The sequence below is a fragment of the Hermetia illucens genome, chromosome 6 (assembly GCF_905115235.1).
Source record: "Hermetia illucens chromosome 6, iHerIll2.2.curated.20191125, whole genome shotgun sequence".
In the NCBI taxonomy this organism is placed as follows: domain Eukaryota; kingdom Metazoa; phylum Arthropoda; class Insecta; order Diptera; family Stratiomyidae; genus Hermetia; species Hermetia illucens.
Window position 1 is genome coordinate 10,825,838 of NC_051854.1, and position 23,179 is coordinate 10,849,016.

The 23,179-nt window shown below is 42.8% G+C and overlaps 1 protein-coding gene and 1 pseudogene across 7 annotated transcripts in view; one reads left to right on the forward strand and one right to left on the reverse strand.

Annotated features, from left to right (window-relative positions):
* LOC119658836 (serine-rich adhesin for platelets-like) overlaps positions 1 to 23,179 on the reverse strand; it is a 237,549-nt gene that overhangs the window by 102,335 nt on the left and 112,035 nt on the right. For all 7 annotated transcript variants that reach the window (XR_005250289.1, XR_005250290.1, XM_038066576.1 and 4 more), the window contains one exon: positions 1,842 to 1,929. Coding sequence is in view for 4 of the 7 variants with exons in the window: in XM_038066576.1 (XP_037922504.1) it covers positions 1,842 to 1,929 (88 nt within the window). In the remaining 3 variants the exon portion in view is untranslated. The remainder of the gene's footprint in view (positions 1 to 1,841; positions 1,930 to 23,179) is intronic.
* Positions 10,648 to 23,179, forward strand: part of LOC119660534 — a 49,881-nt pseudogene continuing 37,349 nt past the window's right edge.

A 23,179-nucleotide genomic window follows, 5' to 3' on the forward strand; every position in this document is an offset into this window, starting at 1 on the left:
GTGTAGGATACGAATCCGGGCCGGCCCAACCAAATGTTACAGATGTTTGAATTATGGGCACACGTCTGTAATCTGTAGGGGACCTGGCAGAAGGGCAATATGCCGCAAATGCGGTCAGGCAGGCCAAAAAACGAACACCTGCAACGAGGAGGAAAGCTGCATCCTATGCAGGAACCGTGGAGCGTCTGATGGGAACTTTGCGCACACTGGGGGCTCTAGGCGGTGTCCAGTTTCCAGAACAGAACTGGAAAGAGCTAGGACGCGGTCAACATGGTTCACATCCTACAAATCAATATGCACCGGAGTGCAACCGCTCATCAGTTGCTAGCGTAGTTCACTGCGAAGACCAAAGCTGATTTAGTGCTCATCAGTGAGCAGTACCGAAACATGGCACCTTGACATATCAGGTACCACTGCTATCTGAGTTCGGGACGGCACTCTCCTTGGGGTTCCTACTCAAGGCCGAGGGGACGACTTTTTTGGATTCGGTGTTTAGGAATAACGTTTTTCAGTGTGGATCTTACGCCAAATAATTGCCGCACGCACTGCCAAACAGGCGCGAAGCAGACTTAGCATATTGGTGCGACGGGTAAGCGGTGCAGAGGTATGGGCTGACACTCTTGGTAAGGAGTTATATCGTAAGCATCTCGCGCAAGTAAAGAGACGGGGAGCTTTTCGGGTGGCGTCTGTGTACCGCACTGTCTCTGAGCCGGCCGTGATGGTAATCGCGGGAGTGATCCCCGTTGCCCTTCTTGCTAAGGAGCGTCAAGCCATACACAAGTGCAAGACAGAAGAGCCAAGGTGGTTGCTCGTAAAGAACGGCAACGTACCCTAGATGAGTAGCAACTCTCTTGGCAAAATCAAACTAGAGGCAGATGGACTGCGCGGGTCAATGGCAACTTAGGTGCGTGGCCGAATCGGAAGCATGGTGAGACTGACTTTCAATCTTACCTGTACAATATTGGAAAGGCACGATTCCCGGATTGCATGTTTTGCAATTGAATTGTAGACGACGCCCATCACACTTATTTTCTTGTGGAAGGTGGGGGGATTTGTCAGCAGCTCTATTTAAACACAGGGGCCTCTCTCCAGACTATATTGTCGAGGAGATACGCGCTAACAAGTTGAGCCTTGTTGCCCATTACGTTTGAGTCCTTCTCGTTTTACACAAAACCTTAAAAAGCACAAGAGGGAGAGTGTTCGTTGTAAGCACTAGCCTCATATTAATTCAATTAATATCAATTAATCAAGTAGTTAGGTAAAAGATACGTGCATCTAATACTATCCAAAATAAACTGCATAAAAACATCTGTACTTATCCATCACATCTTGGCTAAAGCATTACACTTGCCATTGAACTTTAAATTTAAAAACAGAAGGAAGTCATCGAAGAAGCCAAAATTGACGATACTCTGAGGTAAGATTTTCGAAAATGAATGTGATATTTTCAGGACTTTATTTTTAATTCAATAAACGTCAGTTTATTTGGACGAAGACGTTCGATATTTCCTCAAAATTCAGCCATAAATATTTCATTGGTTTTAAAATATATTAGCCTTCAAAAGTGATTGACACCATAATCGCGGCACGTGGTCTTTTCATACTTGAAAATGCAACAGTTTTTATTTAAGCCTGAGAAAAGTGCCAAGAGGAAATTACTCTGAAGTAAATATTAAACACGAAATTTATATAAAATAAGATGTGAGTGGTTTCTGATGCACAAAATAGATAATGTGCCAACACTTTATTGTTACCAAAATATCGGATTGTGTGTGTACTTTTAGGGGTCGAAATTACATATCTAATTCTTTTTATAAGTTTTACAAATGCAAGTGACTTACCTTTGTAGATTTGATCTAGGATATGGCGAATTCCAAGCCTGTCGTATAGTTCTAAGTATCACTTCTAAATCAGGTGCAGTTGCTTCGTCTGTAATCAGGAATTAAAACAAAAAAACGAAATCAGAAGCCGTTACACAAATATATCCGCGTTTCTTATGTGAAAATGAGGAAAAAACAATATTTTCTACCCTCCCAAGGATGACCAGAGCTAGCTTAATATTCCAAGGTTGCATTTAAAGCTAGCATCGTGCAATATTAAGCATCCAAAATAATAGTTATCTATAGCTGAAAAACAAAATTTACTCAGAATTGGGATTGATATTTTCAGTCGGTAGGAAACATCCCAAAGCCCGACTGAATCAGGGATCAGAGTACCTCCCAACTCCATCTGCACCAAGTTTACAATCGAGAGAAGTGAAAAACCTGATCCAATCGAGTCTATCCCAACACCGGACGGGACAAATTATAAAGAGGCAGTAGCACCAGGTCGGTATTCTCAGACTTTACTTACGCGCTCCGAAAATAAACAAACAGCCTGTAGTCTCCACGTCTTTCCGACAGGCGCAGTCCTTAATTTGCCTTTTCCAAGGACATTCTCCAATATAATATCTTGAGCATGTCAAGGCAGAGCGGGAACCTCCAAGGCCGCGTTTCACAATACATCTCAGGCAGGGGACACATTGATCGAGGATGTGATCCGTCGTGAATCTTCCTTCTTGATCGCAGTACTCGGGTCTGGCGTTTTCCGAATCCACGGGGGTAGTCGAGCAGTTCTTTTTTTCCTTATTTTCAGATTTAGCTCGCGTGTTGTTTGTTTCGATAGGTGCGCGTGTTCGTCTTTATTTTTCAGGATCCGGTGCGGACCCACGCCCCGGAAAAGACATGCCAATATATGAAATGACACGTGAAGGATCAAAGCACTCAAAACACCCTCACATTCCCAAGCCTAGCTACCACAGAGGCGTACAAACACGAGCCGACGGATGGAGCTTCAATGTTTGCGAGCGGACCTTCATCGTCAATTTCGCTATATTTCTATTTTTTCGGGAAAGCTCTCCGCTCTTGCTCATCTCCGGCCACCCAGGATGGACGTTTGACCATCGAAAATCTTCATTAAGTAATTAGAAATGGCGCCCAACGTGGGGCCGAACATTACCTAGGTTTAGGCTCAACATTGAATAATTTATTCAATGGAAGATAGCTTATTCCGGCTCACAACTTCATTTTGATGTGTCGGATAGAGAAACAAAAGTTTCACAACATTGTTCCTGGCTAGGCTCCACGGGCATTTGACTTCACCTTTCAAGTTTTAGGTTTCACGCCTTTTTCCCCAGAAGCAAGTGTTCGTAAGCCTCGATTTTCCTTCCCTTCTTGTAGAGTCTCCTATTCTTTCCTTACAGTAAACCACGAAAGTTGAGTCATTCTGGTGAGTGTGTTGAGTTTCGTTTCAAAGGGTAAGATGTTGACCTCACTAGGGAAGCCTCTCAGGTGTCGATGGGGATGTATTCAGGCCCTGTAGAGTGTTCTGTCTTTCATTTGGTGTGGTGTTTTGAGGCTTTAAGTCTCCCTATCATCGAATATAAGGATGGACTATCGGAGCCACAATTTGGATTTCGTCAAGCCAACTCAACGATCGACGCCGTAGACGTTGTTTTGAACGAGACGCGATGTCGTCTAAAACATGCTGTGCCGTAGTGACGTTGGACATCAAAAATGCGTTCAATTCCGCAAGCTGGGAGTGGATAAAAAGTTCACTGGCTAAAACGGGTGTCCCTAGTTACTTGACTAAGCTCCTCAACAGTTACCTTTCGGAGAGGACACTGTAGTACGACACGGATGAGGGATCCAAGCAGTACACCGTCACCGCAGGAGTACCACAGGGCTCAGTGTTGGGTCCTCTCCTGTGGAACGTCATGTACAATGGGGTCCTTGTCCTTCCCGTGCCAAAGGAGGCCATGATAATCGATTTCGCAGATGATCTAGCTGTGGTTGTCGTCGCGAAAGAACCTGAAGACGTTGAAATGTACGCTAATGAAACCATTAGCGCCATAAAAGCGTGGCTGGAGATGGTTCAGCTTGACCTTGCGGAACAAAAGACAGAGGCGGTCTTGATTATCAATCGTAGGAAGAGGAATACGGTTAATATTCGCGTCGGTGGTCACATCATCACTTCGAAACCGGTTATCAAATACCTAGTGATGATTGACGCTAAAATCAATTTCAGGGGACATCTGGACTATGCCTGTGAGAAAGCGTATCATTAGCGCGGATGATGCCTAACATTAGAGGTCCAAGGTACAGTCGCAGATTACTTGTGGCCGGAGTGATTCGCTCCACACTATTATACGCGGCACCAGTTTGGGAGGAAGCATTAGCGTGTGAGAGTAATCGTAGGAAAGTGAATATAACTTACCGCTTAATGGCGCTAAGGGTGTGCAGCGCCTTCAGAACAATATCAGGCGAGGCAGCGTCTGTTATTGCGGGAATGATCCCGATAGACATTCTGGCAAGTGAGACACGCTGCCTGTACGAGACAAGGAAAATGAATCCTCTTGAAAAGGATGCAGAATGCCGAAAGGCAGCAAGGCGAGAACCGCTGGAGAAGTGGCAGAAACGGTGGGATGACTCGCAGAGGGGTCGCTAGACCCACATTTAGATTCCCCGTATTGAGGAGTGGATCCAGCGACGACACGGTGAGATTAACTACCATCTGACGCAATTCCTATCAGGACATGGCGGTTACAGGAAGTACCTACACCAATTTAGGCTGGATGATTCTCCCTTGTGTCCTGAATGTGGTTGCACACCTGAGGACCCGGAGCATGTTATGTTCCACTGTCCACGATTTCTCTCAGAAAGGAGGAGTCTAGAAGACTCCCTGTAAACCACCCTAAGCCCGCAGAACATCGTCGGAGAAATGTTGAAATCGCAAAAGAGCGTCTCTGAGAGTCTTTGGAATTCGGCTGTACCGTCCGAGTTTTTGAGAACTGTCTCTTCTTGCCTTTATGTGAATGACAATCCTTTCTAGATTTCGACGCGCGGTTACTGATCATTTCACTTTTGTGGCGAGGAAGGAGCTGTTTGGTCTGCTGGCATTAGGTTGGAAACGGGGTACTTTGTATGCGATTATCTTTTTGAATCCACCAGGGAAGAAAAGTGGAGCATTCTCATCTCGTTCGCGGATTCCAGACAAAACAGAGTGGATTCTCGCTTCTCACTTTTTTGGTGCTTTGCTTGTTTACTCTCGTATTTTACGGCGAGAAACACTTCGATTGGTGTTTCCCCATTGATAAGCACCGTGAGCGGGTGTTCTCCTATGCATATGTTGAAATAAAATTTTGAGGTTGGGATGACTTAGCGGCCATCGATGAGTTTTGCGAGAGATTTGAATATGGTGTCGGCAGAATTTGGAATTTGACATAGTTGTTCGTATACGCCGCTGGACCTTTTCCAAATCGATCTACTTCCACAGCAATATTCCAAATTCATATATCAATGAAGGTAGCGAAGGTGATAGCGAATAGATTCAGTGTGTTTCTTTCATTTCTCCCTCGGAAGTATGATTTTAGCCCCAGTTACATGCCACAGGAATTCGGGCAGCAAAACATCTTTCAGATCACTAACCCAAGCATGGGTTCCTTGCGGAATTTCTAGGTAGAAACCCTTCTGCTTCCTGGATAGAATGTTTTTGATCTTGAGGTGCGCATTGACCGTTCTAATAATAATGGATGTTATCAGTGTCGAGAGGTTGGTAATTAAGTAATCGGTAATCTGTCTGCGGGGCCCTGTACCGTGTCCTTTTTTGATACATGGTAGATAATCCCCGCAGTGATAAAGAGTGGAAACTCATCTGACTGACTATGCTATGTGCCAACAGACCATATATACTGGTAAAATTTCTATACATACGAGAATACCCGATCCTCGCTAGGGCTCTTCTAGCTCCTCGAGCTATTTACGGCCCGTCGAACTTCTCCTTCAGTAACTTCCGCAAAATTCATCTCCGGCATACTGGTAGGATCGGTCCATTCAGCGTTAGTCCACTCAATGCTCAATGTGCTGGGCGGGTGACTATCAAAGTCCAACCCAATATATTTTGCTTCCGTCACCAAAAACTGTACTGCCTAGACACTCTATTGTATTGATTCGCTGAGTAATCTAAGAAAACTCCACTGGTTCCTCGCGTACATTGCATTTTGAATAAGTCTGAAGTGACTTTTTATACCGTCACAACCTGCATTCAACATAAAGTTTGTGCTTTAATGTTATTTCGCTGGGGATGGCATAGTTCTGATGAATCTTTTGCAGTTTGTACTTACGCGTCTGCTGGCATTACCAGCGCTGCAGGACCTTAAGCAGTCGCGTCGATGTTCCAGGTGAATTTTCCATGGTGAATCTTTTCGGTCACTAACCAATAAAGCGAAAGCGAACCTTCTGACCGGTCAATCTGACAGCGCAACTGCACCACAATACACAATACCAACTCAGTAAATTCTGGCAGCTAAAAAGATATCCTTGATGTCGAATTCGTAACGGACAACGTTAAGTGTAGAGAAGGACACAGTGTCTAATCAGAGATCTTTTTCGGATCATAGCTGAATTTAGTTTGAGTTTCGTGGTAGTTCCTAAAGTATTCAGAAATCCTAAGAGGACGACTGTAGGAGGCCAAATTGGAACTGTAGACGGTCATGCATCAAGTCTCGTGCCTAGTAAAATGCTGTCAAAAGGCACAACGATATACTGGCAATGAAGATCTGTCCGTTTTCTTCTAAGGAAACTAGAGAGATCTTCAATATTTGGATAATTACTGATATCCAAGAGAAGAAGATAAACAAGACTGTCCAAAGACGATGCTCTTTGAATTACTATCAGGAGCGCTCATAGGCGGAGTCTGCTATCGAGACTTTAGAGCTTCTAGTACAGATGCATTTTCCCGAAAACGAGGACTAAGAGCTAAAACCCTATTCGGAAGTTATACAATCCCATTTGTGAACAACAAATCTATGGTTGCAAAGGAGAAAAATAGGTAAATACATAGCTTTCCAGAATATAAATCTCATACCACAGACAGTTCAGCAACACTAACTAACAGTTCAGCAAGAAGAGGTGCATCAATATTCGATAGAAGAAGGAGCTTATTTTCGGCCCCGAAATCCAGTCCATCAAGTTCCTTCGATTTCTCATTGAAACTGAAAAGTGCTGATTTATGATCCATTTTCTGAATTTTTTGTCCTTCGACGAATCTTTTCTTTCCGTTCAATTACTGCCTATTTGTCATCTTAAGGAAAAATTGCAAATCACAAACAAGCTTTACTAATCCCCAGATGAAGACCTCATAAAACGTTATGGTCCCCCTGTTTTCGGCATAAATCTTAATTAGAAACATGAAAGCAAGATTTGAGTGCGTGAGACACTAGCATGGAAGCGTTCACTTATCAAATGAAAATACGCTTGTGGAAAACCATAAACAGCGTCGTTCATGGATACTTCCACCCGTCCTCTTCGATAAAACCAAAAAAGACACTGAAAACTTCAGTCATACTTGCCGCACATCAGGGATATCAGCTCCAGTCAAGATCGACCATAAAATTAGAAAAATTATGTCCATATCTCATTTATGGTTCCAGCAGTGATCAAAGCTGCAATAAAGTGCATTCAACGTTCACCAATTATAGTTTGGCATTACAATTAAGCCACCACCCCTTCTGTCCAACAATAAAATTAAACCATTACCAAACGAGCGACCAGTTGCTTTCCATCAGCGGAAAGTCATGAAGTCATTGAAATAAAATTTGAAATGTGGGAAAAGGTGGTTGAGCGCAAAAGTGGTGAAACAACATCCACAGATAATAATGGAGGCAGGAGTACGTACATGAGCAAGTGTTATAGGTTTACTTTTTGAAATTAATGATGTAGCAAAATTCAAAACAATAACAGAATCATAGACGCAATGAAAACAAATTGAATTTATTATTCATCACCGTATACTTGGCTTTATGACTTTTCGCTAATGCAAACTTGTATTTCCGTAAATGGAAGATGCTGAGATCATTTGTGAATGTTGGCCAAGATTTAAGGGGGTGGAATACTGTAGAGAGTCTTGAACTTTTCATTTTTAGTATCTAAAGAATGTTGAACATTCCTTGAACGTGGTCTTTCATAAACGATCAGATAAAAACCATTCTTTGAAAATTGCGCTTCCGAAAATTTCAGCCCCTCGGAACGTCGATAAATAAATCACTCTAGGATTACATGATGAAAAACAGTTGGCGAAGAGTACTGATTTCTTAAGAAATCTTGGAGCCTACGTAAATTCTAACCTATGTTGTTGAGGATGTTGAGATTCCTAAGTCCGCATCTACTTGCTGACGAACCGGACCTCTGTGGCCAGTTGGTCTTCCTATGCGCTCTTGACTTAATCACTTATATCGCATTCTTGATCTTGTCCTTCCTGTGCGTTGCTTTTCCCAGTTCTCTCATGGCCCTCTTAAGATGCTCATGAGGCCCATCATTTTACTCGCGAGTTTGATGATCTTTCGTAGGGCAAATTTGGAAGTCCTGAACTCAGTCCTGAGGGCAATCGAGTGGGCTCATCTCTTCTCTTCATTAACGTGCGACCAAGCTCTCAATGCCTCCTATACCATTCTGTAAGATCTTTTTCTTTGTTTCGTCCCTTCTTCCAGTAAGTCCCGGCGCTTCTACCCAGTCTGGTTCACCACTGCAGTCCACAAGAAAATTTTTACTATGAAAAAGTTGTTGTTTTCAGAAACTTCTTCTTTTTCAAAACTCTGCGTTCCACGACCAGCTCTCTAATAGTTAAAACTAGTGCGGAGACCTCACTGGAGCGCGGAAATGTCAAGCCACTCTGGTCTCACATTCACAGTTCTCGCCCAGCGCTCTCCGCTTTCATCAAGTTCGCTGGCTCCTCTGCTAACTTCCCCCTACTATCTTGCGATTTGCCCTCTCCATAATTTTCAACAAGAGCCATTTTCCTAGCCTGTGGAAAGAAGCTCTCAACAACTTCCGATCACACCCTTCCGCCATATTTCGTTCCTCTTCTCCTATTCTATAATCCTCGAAAGGTAACTTGGCAGCTGATTGTTTGCCTGTGAAAGCGTAACATGGTTCTGTCGAACGTAGGTCCACTGCCTCGGCTTCACCAACTTTGATGAGATTCACCCGTTTCCTCTTCTTTGAAAAAACAAGTCCACCATGAGCACTACCCCTCCCAACAACAACTTGTTCCCATTTATGTACCTTTTTACAACGCATGACAGGTTCGTCGATTAAACTCCTCTTCCTATCGTAGCTTTAACCATAGGTTGGGGGTTCTTCTCCTTCAGAGGATATTATATAATTGGAATTGTCTCTGTCCTTTAAATAAATAAATAACCATCAGTCAGTGGCTGCTGGTTTTCAAGCGATTCATGCAAATTTTTCAGAAAGGAGAAGATAACAACCAAATGCAAGGACCTAGACGTGGTTACTTCACGTTAAAAGCAATTTGATTTTAGCGATATGGGACAAAGTGTCATAAAAAGATAAAAGAAGGCATATAGAGGTGCGTAGGACTATGTATTACCAGTTTACCAGCGACCAAATTGGTTACTGCAGATAAAATACCGATAGATTGGGTTGGTTGCAAGTCAGCGAGCTAATGTCTCTAAAGCAATGCTGATTTCTGCCACTTTGCAGAAGTATATACCACTAGACCCTAAGATGCATGTTATGTAAGCCGGAACAAGGGGTGGTCGGTGTCCAGCATACACGGGAAAACTAACCCACATAGGAACAGACACAAAAACTGGGTTCCTCAAAAGATTGCAAGAAGGAAAAGAGTGGGATCTACAAAATTGTTGCCCAGAATGAGATCCGGTCCACGCCAGACAAACAAAAAACTAATGGCTACCAGGATTAAAGAACACATAGGGGAACCTTAGGTACCACTAAAGAAAGGACGAGCTGCGAGTGAAATAAAATCACTAGCAGCCAAGCACAATATCACCGTGGACAACTACGAGACGCTACACACAGTACGGGGAGCATTCTGAAAGATATAGAAATCCCCAAGCCACCTGAAAGGACCCTCCAATTTAAAAAAAAATCAATTAACTATAAATTCAACCTAAAATTCCATATACTTCCATGGCCAACTAATTATCCGGTAATTTTTTAAGTAGAACAAAGAATAGAGCCTTCACATAAAATTAAAAAAGTCAATGCGCAATAGGAAATCAGATTCTTAAGACTGTTTTAAATTCAAGACTACCCCCAGTGAATAGCTTGAAAATTAAACTAGAAAAAAAAGGTAACCCCATCAACTCTCTTAGGAAATCAAAGAATACAACCCTTCAACCAGAAAATCAACACCTGAAGTTAGTTTGCGCTACGAAAAGACATCGTTGAGGAGATTATTGTCAAAGCTAACAGCGCCTTCCAAAGCGAAAAGAAAAGAAAACGACCCCTACTCATGAACCAAAAGTCCTAAAATTCACCAACGTGGAGAACACAGAGAAGAGGAACAACCGGGTCAAGAACATCAACAATTTCGTAAATAAGTAAGTTCAAAGAAAATTTCTCAGAGGAGGGTCCAGCACTCCTGAATCAGGAAACTACGTTCTTAAGAAAGGGAGACTCCACAGGACTACAGGACATAATCTTGGGTAATACCGCCCAACAGACGCAAAAAAAAACCCTGAAAAGGGGCTTAGTCAAAATAGCACAGGATGCTAAGAATAACAGGGCCAAAACATGGAATAAAGAGGCCGCCATCATCAAGAGCCTCAGGGAAAAGCCGATGTGCTATATGAATGCAGATGAGGAAAATACTATTGTGATCATGGACAAGGAGGAGTACGGCAAAGCGGTGATTAACAAGTTGAATAACGGAAATATGAATTGGGAAAAGACCCTTTCTATCCGAGGTGAATAGAAGGAGTTCCAATCCAACCCTTCCAGGGATCGCATGCCTACGTAAAATTCATGAACCCGGAAATGAAATGAGGGACATAATCGTTGGAACAAAGTCGGCAACTCAGAAATTGACGAAATGGTGAACGACAGAGAAGACCTCATCATACGGAGACATCCGCGAGAATTTGAAGGAAAATAAACAACGGGATGCTAGTATTTTTCGATGTGAAAGCCCAGCAACCCAGCATCCCTGCAAAAAAGAGGCCTAGAAGAAAAGCTCATGAAGAGGGACAGTTCGTGTGGATTTCAGAAAGAGATTTGTTAATATATGAAGTTTACCTCGCTGTGTATGATCAAAGCCTATTTCACGATTCTAAGAGACAACCTCAGGAGTCGCAACGGATAACACCTTTCATCTGGATCTGGATCAGGATGCACTTCGGCAACAATATCCATAAAAATGGCATCTTCAACATGGAGATCCCATCTCGCACCTCAAAATAATGATCGAGGATGGGATGGTGGAACTTAGCATCTACAAAAAAATGACCTACCCTGACGAACCATCCTAATAATTTCCAACTATCCGTGAAGTTAAAGAAAGCCCCATTCAACTCCAAAATCCATCGAATGTTCATGGTTCCGGTAAGAGGGGAAAAAATCAACATGGAAAAAGAATTCATTCTCAACACCGCGAAGATGAACGGCTACAACATAAATTGAAGAGGAGGGACCTAATAGACCTGACCGACAGAAAGACCTAGAAAACAACAACAGATTCCCCTGTATTTACTCAAGGATAATGGCGAAAACAAATCTGGTGCCGATACCCACAATTCAATTTAGATTGTAACAAACACTGGGGAAGGAAGCAACTGGCTCCCGAAATTGGCCTTGCCCTTAGCACAATTTTCTCACCACACAAAAAACAATGGCATATCCAAGAGCCGCTTTTGTTAGGGCAAAAATCAAAGGCGTTTACATCTACATGTTAGATAATTTGGTTAGATAATTTGGTGTTAGATGCTCGATATCACGGTTCTAAAATAATATGAATGACCAAGTCCTAATTGAAATCTTCACGAAGCTTAACAGCGTACAAGCCAAAGTAGGTTTCGACACCTGGGAGAATACTTAATACCAGATGCCAGGCTGAAACACCTAGAAGTAGGGAACATCTTAAAATTTCTGTCGGTTGTAGGCTTCATCGAGATACTATAATTAATAGGTAAACTATAACGATTAAAGGGGTACAGTGGTTTTCCTAGGACGTAGTGCCTCTTTTCTTGACACTATTATTATTAAGAGTACTTAAGCTGAACTGAGTGTCCCTGCTTACTTAGCACGATTAGTAAACAGTTACTTCTTGGAGAGTTATCTAGTAGGAGATGGACGACGAACTGGAAGAGCAAATTGGGCAGCAAGTGTATCTCATTATTCCTTATTGTTGGGTGTTTTATGATGGAGTACTTGGTCTTGGCATGCCAGACGACCAAACGGTGGTTGGAGTTACGAAAAACCTCAAGGACGGAAAACTATTTAGAAATGAAACTATTCATGCTATCAAATTGTGGCTGCGATTCATCAAACTAGGTCTGGTAGTCGAAATCACGGAGGGGGAAGGGTCGTCACTACCATTCCTGGGGAGAACAACCCATTTCAAAATCTATCATTAAATTTGGGGTAAGGATCAATGCCAGAAGGGGCTTCAAATGACACTTTAACTATGCAAGAGAGAAGGCAGTAACGACTAGTTTATTTCTAGCAAAGATGAGGCCAAAATATAGTCGGACGCTGATGGCGAAATCCATTTAGTTCTACCTCCTCTTGAACAATATTGAGAATGGAAGGAGAGTTAGTTCGGCATACCCGCCAATCACACAGACAACGCGTTTAGGACAGCATCAAGAAAGGTAATGCATGTCATCGTGGCGATGATCCCTTCGCATTTTTTTAGCAAATAAGGCAAACAATCGGTCCGAGATTACTAAGAAGAAACTGTGCAGAAGATTGCAGCAACGATGGATGAATTCGAATATGACCGCGGGACCTATACACTGATACCCTGTATTCAACGATGAACGAACAAAATACTGAGATTTGAGATGCGGTGAATATAGAATTGAGCGAGTCTCTAAGTTGACATAGAAGGAGTGCCGCAAGCATAATATCTTCAAAATTCATGAAGGAGAAAAGGAGGCTAGGCGGCACCTTCTACTTAGGCATCGAAGCAGATTCGTGTGGTTGAATGGCAGCAATGACATTAAACAGTTTACACAAGTCTGTTTGACAAGCCGTCTCCCACAAATTTCAGGATATGAAGGTTTTGCGATATCGTAGACGAGATTCTAACTTGCGAATTTTGATACAAAGAATCAATAGGATCAATTCTGTGTCCCTATGCGACATCTCCTCTATGTGCAATGCATGTATAATGACATTATGATGGGCGAGGTAATTGAGCGTTAGTCTCTCGATATAATGCCTCGGATTCCTGATTATAATCATGCAAGCTTGTGTCTGACAACCTTGACCTACTGTAACTTATTAGAAATAATTGGATATCTACCAAACTTTCCAATATTATGTTCTTCCTTTGACTCCTTTATTTTGCTGAGGACTTTAAGACCTTTCATTTGATACCCCACCTAGCTACATTCGTTAGGAGAAAAATTATCCCGCTTTGCTGTGGGACGACCTCCTCTTTAAATTTTTGATAAAATTGCGTCAATAGTTACGGCCATAAACCGAAATAGTTAATAAGGCTTGGGTAGATTAGCAACAGGAAACTAATTCAGTGTTCAGTGTATTTCTCTTCCCTGTTGTACCTGTACAGCTATAAATGTTTTTAATTAAGGAAGATGTTAAACTATCAGAAATGTCACGTTCCTAAATTGAGATAACGTTGGTGTGAAGTTGCTTCGTAGCTACGAAGGAAGGCGCGTTCCAGAAATCAAAACTATTTCTACAATTTAATAGGAAACACTATCCTTATTCAGACAAACTTACTCATCTATTTGTCATTCACCAACTCATTGACCTCTAATCCCAATTCCCAGATAGTAACGGACAGTAATCTTATGTCTATAAAAATGTCTGAATAAAATGATTTAAACTATCATAGCTACCGAAAGCTGCCCAGGTACAATACATAAATTAAACAATAACAACTGGGCTGTCGTTATTTGTCTCCACGTTCACGTAACTTACAAACTTGGTAAGATTTCATTAAATCCAAATATCTCAACAACTATCTAAGTAACTAACTCTGGAAGCTCACAGTGTTCAGTTGGAGGTGTTAAGCCAGCGACTCATTGCAATTTGTCCATTTTAGAAAGTTAACGTTCGCTTCGTGTTAAATATGGTATGCCAAGTCGCGCAAAATTGGATTCAATTACGAAACTATGCTTGGGAATGAATGACGTATGAATTGCTAGGAGAAGACTTTTTTGCAAGTATGCAAAGTAGATTGGAAAATTGGGAGATTCAATTATGGTTATGGGAGCCGAAGAATGTGGACTAATTCAGTTCTTTATGCGCGCCGTTTGGAATTCGGCTACGGCTTAAAATGACTTCATTTATCTGAATTTGAAAGGATACAATTTATAGCACTTAAAAAATTACAGCTTCTTTATATGGGCTGCCTTACTGGGTTGAATTCAAGCCAATTTGAAAGTTGGTACGATCAGATGCACATGTGTGTATAGCCTGAATGACCGAATGGAGAGTAGCAGAAGTAAGGAATTATTAAGGCCTAGCCGAAGTCAAATTGACCGGATGTAGTGAGGATACCAATGTGTCCAACCACGTGACAACAACACCAGAAGTAATAATGGTATTCCTATTAAGGAACAAGGCTAATCTACTTGACTACAATCGACCTCCGCAACACTTTCGCTTGGTACTCTATTAACGAGTCGATAACAAATGTCAACAAATGATATCCTATGTGCTATTCGTTAAAACACTCACCCAGTCCCTTCTCCTTATCTCTTGGCGGACAGTCTTTATCTTATCTGTGCGTTAAAAACCAACGCTTACAGGATTGGTTATTGGTTACGGCGCACTGGGAGAGAAGTGACTGAATCTACTGCCTCCTAACGTGAGTACACTGGTGAAGCGGCTCGAGGCCTCTAAACTTAACGAACAATAAATACTCGCAAACGAACTTATCTCCTCAGAGTCTTCCGTCTCCACCGTCATTAAAAGGCAACCCTTATCAGTGTCTTCAACAGATAACAGCCCCCTTCACTCTCAGAAATCCAACCACACTAGTGTTGGTATCACCTGTTGTATGGTTCGCAGGTGCCGAAATGCAGAGTCGCTTACTCCTTAATAGCAGCAACCAAGGAAACAGATAAAGAACCCACTCTCGACGGGGTCCATACATGGAGGATCGTCACGTTCGGTACACACCCATTTTGGCCTGTGACATTCGTACTGCTGGCAATTCACCTTCACAAAGGTGTAACAGTGATTATCGGCACAGATGGCAATAAAACCTCCTTATCGACATATGAAATAAGGGGTCACAGGATTCTTTAACTAGGCTCACCACGTAACTCAATTCATACCGTTTCCGTAATATCGGAAGTTACTACTCCTTCAGGAGAACTAAGACGTCGCTGCTAGAGGAATTCGAGGACGTATGTTTCCATAGAGCGCAGCCATCTGGCTTCCGGACCTACCAGTAAATTAGGAGATTCATACAATGGACTCCGAATTTTCCAATTTCCGCGCTGGCTTGTCGGACCTCGCCTTGAAGTCGCTAAGAGGCAATTTAGCGAATTACGGAAGGAAGACATGATTCCTATATATTCGTGACTTCGAACGACCACGATCCACACATCCATGTCAGCGGTAGCTTCTTCTTATCCAGTCCCTGACGAGACTACTTTTCAGACCGAACAAATGCGTCCTGGACAGGAACGAAGTGGAATATTTTGGCTCCACCATCTCCGCCAAGTATCGTTGATTCCTGGCCTATAAAAGTACTTGAAGATTTCCATCTTCTTCAGCAACCAATAACTGAGGGAAGGATCTTTTCTGCATATGGTGAATGAAAGTCACTTGACTATGCGCAAACTCTAATGATTTTCCAATTAATTCCATGTCAATTGTTCGGTGGATGTGAAGGTGTGGAAAAACTGCGAGAGAGGCGTCTTAGATGGTATGGTCACGTAACGCTGACGAGAATTCACTTGTCAAGATTGGTCTGAACATCGAAGTCGATGGTAAACGACTAAAAGACAGGCCGAAACAATGGTGGTTTGATACGCTGGATGGGGATTTAAAAGCCTCGCGATTGCATCCAGATCAGGCATTTGATAGCATAAAATGGCGAAACCGATCGATCCAGCCAATTACTAAAAATTATATTATATTTATTTGAATAGATATCGGTATGGAGGGTATTTCGCAGCCTAGTGGCAGCCTCTTGATTTTTTTTCAGATATTTCGGTTGAGTAGTTTCTGAGAATGGGTCCGTTAAAGAAATGATCACTTTCGACTCCCCGCACTCCCCACCAGCACTAACCAGCACGAAACCTTTCATTTGGTACCCCACATGACTATATTTGATGAGCAAATAAAGATTACACCTCCTTTTGCATGTATGGGGACCTCAGGACAGGTACGCAAAAATTTGGTGTGGGCAATCACGAAAAGTAAAAACAATTGCTTCAAGCAACTTAGTGATGAGGTAGACTTCGATCCATGGGAAGGACCATACAAGTCGGTTATGTCGGTAATAAAAGGCAAAAGGCACCCTCCTATTATGTGTCCTAGACTATTGTAGGAGATAGTTTCAACATTGTCCCCCAACATCCGGAAACAATCTTTCCAATGATACCAATGAGCACCGAAGGCATCCCTCCAGTAACCACAGACGAAGTCTTGAATGCAGCGAAAAGGGTCAGGGATACCGCAGCCCTCGGCATTGATCGAATCCCCAACAAGGCGCTGAAACTGGCAATGAAAGTGGCACCAATCATGTTGGCATGGGCATTTACAGACTGCTTAAAAGAAGAGTCCTTCCGTAGAGTGGAAAATAAAAAAGCTTGTGTTGATTCCGAAGGCAGGTAAGCCGATAGGTGAAACAACATCCTATTTTCTAAATACAAGGTCCTCGAGCAGATAATCTATAACCGGCTATATCCATTAATTGATAGTGGCGGTTATTTATCCAACTGGCAGTTTGGCTTCCGGAATGCTCGGTCAGTGGTTGATGCTACCAGACTGGATTTTGAGCTAGCCAGAGAAGCCTAGGACAAAGGGAAATGCTGCGCACGGGTGACTCTTGACATCGCGTTAAATTCTGCCAGAGGGAACCATATCATCGAAGTACTCATCGCGGCACAAACGCCAAAATATATAATAAATATAATTTTCGACTACTCCCAACAGTGGAAGCCACTTTATTATTCAAACGAAGGATCGAAGACGTATGTAATAACGGCAAATGTTCGGCAGGAGTCTGTTCTGGGGCATCTGCTATGGAACTTGATGTATAATGGTGTCTTACGGCTCCCAATAGCCAAGCAAACCGTTGTCGGATTCGCAGATAACGTTGGAGTCATCATAACATCCAACCACCCCGACGAAGTATAGATACAATATATGCGAACGAGACTAGACGGACGATCAAATCTTGGCTTAAGGACCACGGGTTGGAGCTCGCCCAACACAAGACGGAGTTGGTGGTCTTTACAAAGCGGCGGAAACAGAAAACTGTTGAAATTTGCATCGGGGCACATGTTGTTAGCTCTCAGCAAGGAAAATGCCCTCTTTCAGGCAAGCAGTGTTGGAATACCAGTTTGTATACCTCTGCTGGATACCATCGGGTCCTGGCGCCTTCTTGCTTTTTATAGAGATGACTGGCTGTTCCAGCTCTTTTATAGAGAAAAGGAGGAAGCTTGAAACAGAGCCGAATACCCGTTGGAAAATCCTGTAAGGTGCATGGTGCAATCAAATACAACATGGGACGCGGTAATTGCAGTAGTAAAACACCAGCAGTTAAAAGCAGCAGAAGCGCAGCGGAGACATAGAAGGGAAGCTACTGCAATTAATACCACGCAAAGCGGTAGCAGCTCGTTTAGAGTGAACAGCTCACTCAGGTGGTCCCGCGGGGAGAATGTGGAGAAAATATGGAAGGTTTTCGTCTGTAAGAGTCCGGTATGTGTGTCTATATCTCAGATGCGTATCCATGATGAATTTCCCGCAATAAAAAAAAAGACAGACAGACAGTCGAAAGTGGTTTTTGAGTAGTTTGTGGAAGCCTTCGTCAACTCATTTTTACGTCATGCTATCACGGTACTCTGCCTTGCGATAATAACAAATAGAGTTGGCATAAGGTGCAGATACCCGTGAACGTATTGATGAGAAAATAGCAGTAGATAGATCACACATTAAGAGAGGGCGACAACTCCATTGTCTTTTACGCAATACAACGTGATCTATCCCAGATACTATCCCAGGACAGGTAGCAACGACTCTGATGGCACAAAATAGACGAAGAGTGCAAGCTTCTTAGGTAATCGTTGGGGAGATTGGAATAGATTGCCAGGAGTTGACAGCGATGGCAAGTAGGTGTATGGTCGCGCCCCATACGCAGATTTTTAATAACCATCCAGATTGGATCAGGGCCTTGAAGTGTGTTAGAGAAAGACGGTAACGGTATACTACAAGATAGCCCGAGATTATTACCCTCATTTGACTCAGGTACTCATTCACATCTGAGTCGACTGGTATCTGACATCCAGTCACGATAACAAATCCTTCTGTCACCAGTGAGATTGGAACCACGACCTTACGCTACGATAGTCCAGCGCCCTAACCACTTGAACCATCCGGACACCCAACAACGCAGATTTATAGCAATCGTATATTAACTTTTCGGGGATGGGGGCTATGGTTATTTCTCGGGACAATTTTATGTTTATCTCTCCACGAATAGTTAAGGCTGGTCTCCACAGGCCAATTGAGTGAGCTTCCATGATTTCTTGGAGGTAAAAGCTTGTAATACCAAAAGCGGCGAACTAGCAGGAAAAGCTACGAATAACTACTAGGAAATAGCGTTAGACTATAAAAACTTGTTTTCCTACGCGTTAACTATTCTGAGATTGGTCGGCATTTCATTGGTTCTAAACTAAACTACTGTATCTTTTCGAGAGGTTCACAGTCTACATGCCATAATCTAAACATCTCCATGTTGAAATACTGCATTAATAATCATCAAATGCCATGACATGCGTTGAAATCCCTTTTTAGACCCCCTCGAAGTGTGATCAGATTTTCTCGTCATCCCAACATTCTATAAATTTTCTCGGTATGTCTTTATAAGCCCAACTATCGATTGGCTTAACCTATAAACCACAGCCACCCGATACATGCTCACCACATTATCTGTGCATTTAAGATTTAAATCTATTTTGAATTGAGTCACAAGACCTTTCGGATTGTTGATCCCCAATCCAGTCCAGAGCAGTTTAAAATATTGTTATTGTCGGGATGTGTAAATTGACTGTTCTAGATAGTATCAACCACAACAAAGATGCGGCTTTCTCATTAGTAATCGTATCTATCGTATCGGATGTTTAAGGTCAAAGAGGCATGTGGTCTAGAGATAAGATTATAGTAAATTATTTAGTTTTAATTATCATCTCGCAAGATTTCTAGAACTGAATGAACTGGAGTTGTTTGCTTGGACCTAATAAAGTCTCTAAAATAGACACTGATTTCCTGGTTCATTGTATGCACGGGGTGTGATTTGATTGTGACAAACTTTGAGTGAAGATGCAAAAGAAGCAGTTTGTAGGGTAAACGATGTGACTGGTGAATGCTGCCATTGGCCATAGGGTGGTGTGCACTAATTTCGTCGGTGACCATGCATATGATGCATTGCACTGACTTTATGATTGCAATAAGAGCCTTCCTTTGCAGTTGTCTCTTTAGTAGTTTGACACTTTCATGAGCAATCTCTCTAATAATCTTAGATAGTGATTGCTTCCCTACCAATCCCAAAGATATCATTTATCTATCAACCGCATTATAACTTAACACCATTCGCCCCCCTCGCTCTCCGCATAATAAAAAGGTCCCTAGAAATAATCCCAGCACAGCAGCCGCTCATCAATTCCTACGTCCTTGAAATTATATGTATAGATATCCTTCGGGTCATTTTCTTTTTATGGAAGCGAAAGTTATGCTGTCACACTAAATTACAGTCACAAATTGGATATATGGAAATACCACGATGCCTTCAGCAAGAGGATATCCTCAGCGGAAGGAAGCGTAAAAAATAGAACGATTGACACGGACACGAAGCATATCTAGGTGAATTCAGATATCACCCAATGGAAATCGATAAAATCATCAAATATTCGGTACATGGAGTGGTTCGCTCTGACCGTACATATATCGCGATGCCAAGCCTGCCCTACAGGCTCACATCCTGCAGTTCCATCAATCAACTCCTGACTTGAATTCCGAGAGAAAACATAACTTCATACTTTCCAGATTACGCTGTTATCTGAGAAAAGTCGTGTTGTAGCATTCCTTCACGAAAAGTTAGGAGGGAGACTCCCAGCTCTCTGGGCATTCTGCAGGAGTTGGTATTGGCATTATTAATTTTTCTGCTCTCTCCCGAACTAGTTCGGGTTCCCTTTCCCGTACCATGTTTCAGTCAACCATGGGACGTGGGAACTACCAAAATCTGATACATTACACTCTTCTAACATATGCACAGTCATGCATGAGTTAATATGACGATGATCGATTACGTAACCACTAGGCTCTGAGTCCTAGTCCTCTCTCTGCAAAATGCATCGATTGCACCAGTGTCAACGTAACGACTTGTTTTCATATTGCATTTATGCAACGCTTCGGTAATTGAATGGAAAATCTGAAGTAGTAAATTAATATGAACTAAATGGTAACCGAGGTAATGGTTAACTATTCATCATCGACGCTGTCAACAAGCGGCAAAGAGGAGGCAAATGATTACTCTCCATTTTGCGCACCGTGGGCCCTGTTAATTAGTGTATGCATAATGGGTGAGGGCTCGATGGCTAATAAGGACCGTTGTTTGCGTACTTCGTGCATTATGCATCTATTATTAATGGTGAACTCAATTTGATTTATTGGGTAGGATCGGATATGTGGAAGGCAGAGGAGGTTATATGGGAATGATGCAATTCACTGGGAAGTACACCCACTGAACAGTGAGTATTTTTGGTTTAAATTCGTAGAATTAAATCTCAATTCTTCTATTCACTTACTCTACTGTGACTATTTGGAAAGGCGAATGAATTTTTTCCAAAGTTTGTAATTATATTTACAAAGATTGAGGTGGTTTGTATATTCAAGTCTGTTGCGCAAGCAATTTTCCCAGAAGGATGGCTTCAGATGAGACTCAGAAGTTTATATGTGCTGACCCCAGCCATCAATTTCCATCTAGTTGACTAATGTCAAAACTAAAGGACCTCGTGGTTTAACGTACCTGATAGTACCATCATAGGTTTGCATCGCCTTACAGTATTACACGCGGCCTTTAGTAGGCGTAATTATCTAATAGACACGGATACGGAAGCCTCGGTCCTCCCTATTTCCAGATTCGAGAAGCTTTTCCCCCAGCAGTTGATGACTCTGGCCTGTGCAATGTTGTGCAAACCTTCCAGAGATTCATCCACTCTGTACTTGGAAACTTGAACTTCTTTTTCGTTTACTTGGATGACGTTCTGGTCGCATCTTCTATCAAGTCCGAGCACTTGGCCTCCACAATGGCCTAATTCTTAACGTTGACAAGTACAGATTTCTCCAGTAGCACGTGAAGGTTCTAGACTCAATTTGAAGGTAGGCCGTTCACCATGTTCATAAGTCTCTAACTTTCGCCTTTCGCCCGGCAAAGCATCGCCTCGGCAAATTTTGACACTTAGCCTACATCAGCCAGTTGATATTTCACATTCAACATGTGTCCGGTAAAGACAACTTAGTCGCTGTCGCTTTGTCTCGGATCTCCGAGATCAATATCCTAACCGCAGTTGATTTTCGCCAATCGCTGTGGCCCAGAAAAATGATGCATTTTTTCAAAACCTGCAGTCGGACAAAAAAGTGAAGCGATGGCGGCTTTACGGTTTCTTACCAGGGCAGAGGCAAATCATCAGACGCTGCCTCACCTCTGCCCTGGGAGTGCAGTCGGACTCCAAATACAAGTTTAAGGAGTTTCCCATATTCGGTTCGTCTTCCCCTATCTGCTACGATATCTCCAAAAAGGAACCTAGGCCATATATTCCGGATGTTTTCCGTGAGGAAGTGTTTCGCGTGGTGCACAATCTTGCATACAATGGCATTCGGATAAGGCACTGGCCAGTCTCCAGCAAATAGTTCTGGCCGCTCATGAACAAAGACGTCAATCTTTGGCCCAGAGAGTGCATCGTATGCCAAAAGTGTAAAATCACTAGGCATGCTAAGAAGGAAGTAGGTTTATTTCCTAATTCAACAAAACGCTCCCACGTCATACACTTCGACATTGAAGGCCCTTTGCTAGACTCTCACGGCTACAAGTATTGTCTCACGATCGTTGACCGGTTTATGCGGTGGCCTAAGGAAATACCTCTGAAAGACATAACGCACAGTCATGTGCTGAGGCCCTCTGTCGAAAGTGGATTCCGCGCTTTGGTGTTAACGCCGTCATCATCACAGAACAGGGAATGCAATTCGAATCCATTCTTTCCTCAGAGTTCGGAAAGCTCCTTTGATTCGAACGGCCGCGGACAACCGCATACCATCCGCGGTCAAATAGGATGCTATAACAGACGCTGCAGGCAGCCATTACGCTCGCGACGTTCTGGTCGCAGGTTTTGCTTGGAGTCCGTGAACAGTTTGCTGCCAGCACTGCTGATCTGGGTTTCAGCTGGGGTTGGACTGCTGTGACGGTGCGAACGTACGCATTTGCGAATTGCGCTGCCCGTCACTTAATTTTTCACAGCGAAAATTGTTTTTCGATGTCATTGCCAAAGCGACTCGCAATTATGAATGATCGCTCTGCCACTCAGGGTCAGTATTCATACCACTTGATACGAGGCATATCTAACACCTCTGTCGCAATTAAAGCGCAACTCAATGCGTCGATCCCAAAAGGAACTCTACCTGCCATATGGGCGCAACCACAACCACCAAGAAACTCCCAAAAGGACAAATAATTTCAAATAACCGGGCCGTGAGCATATACTTCCAGAAGGAGACCTTGGTCCCCATGATACCAGATAACCTCCGGTGAGGCTTCGTGGCAAGAACCTCTTCAGATGAGTCCCTTACAGACTCAGATCTGATTGCCATCCTCGAGTACATAGGGACGACACTTCCCTATATTAGGTACAAAAAAATCTTTACAACCTCCTTTCACTTGTGTGGGAACGCCTCCCCCT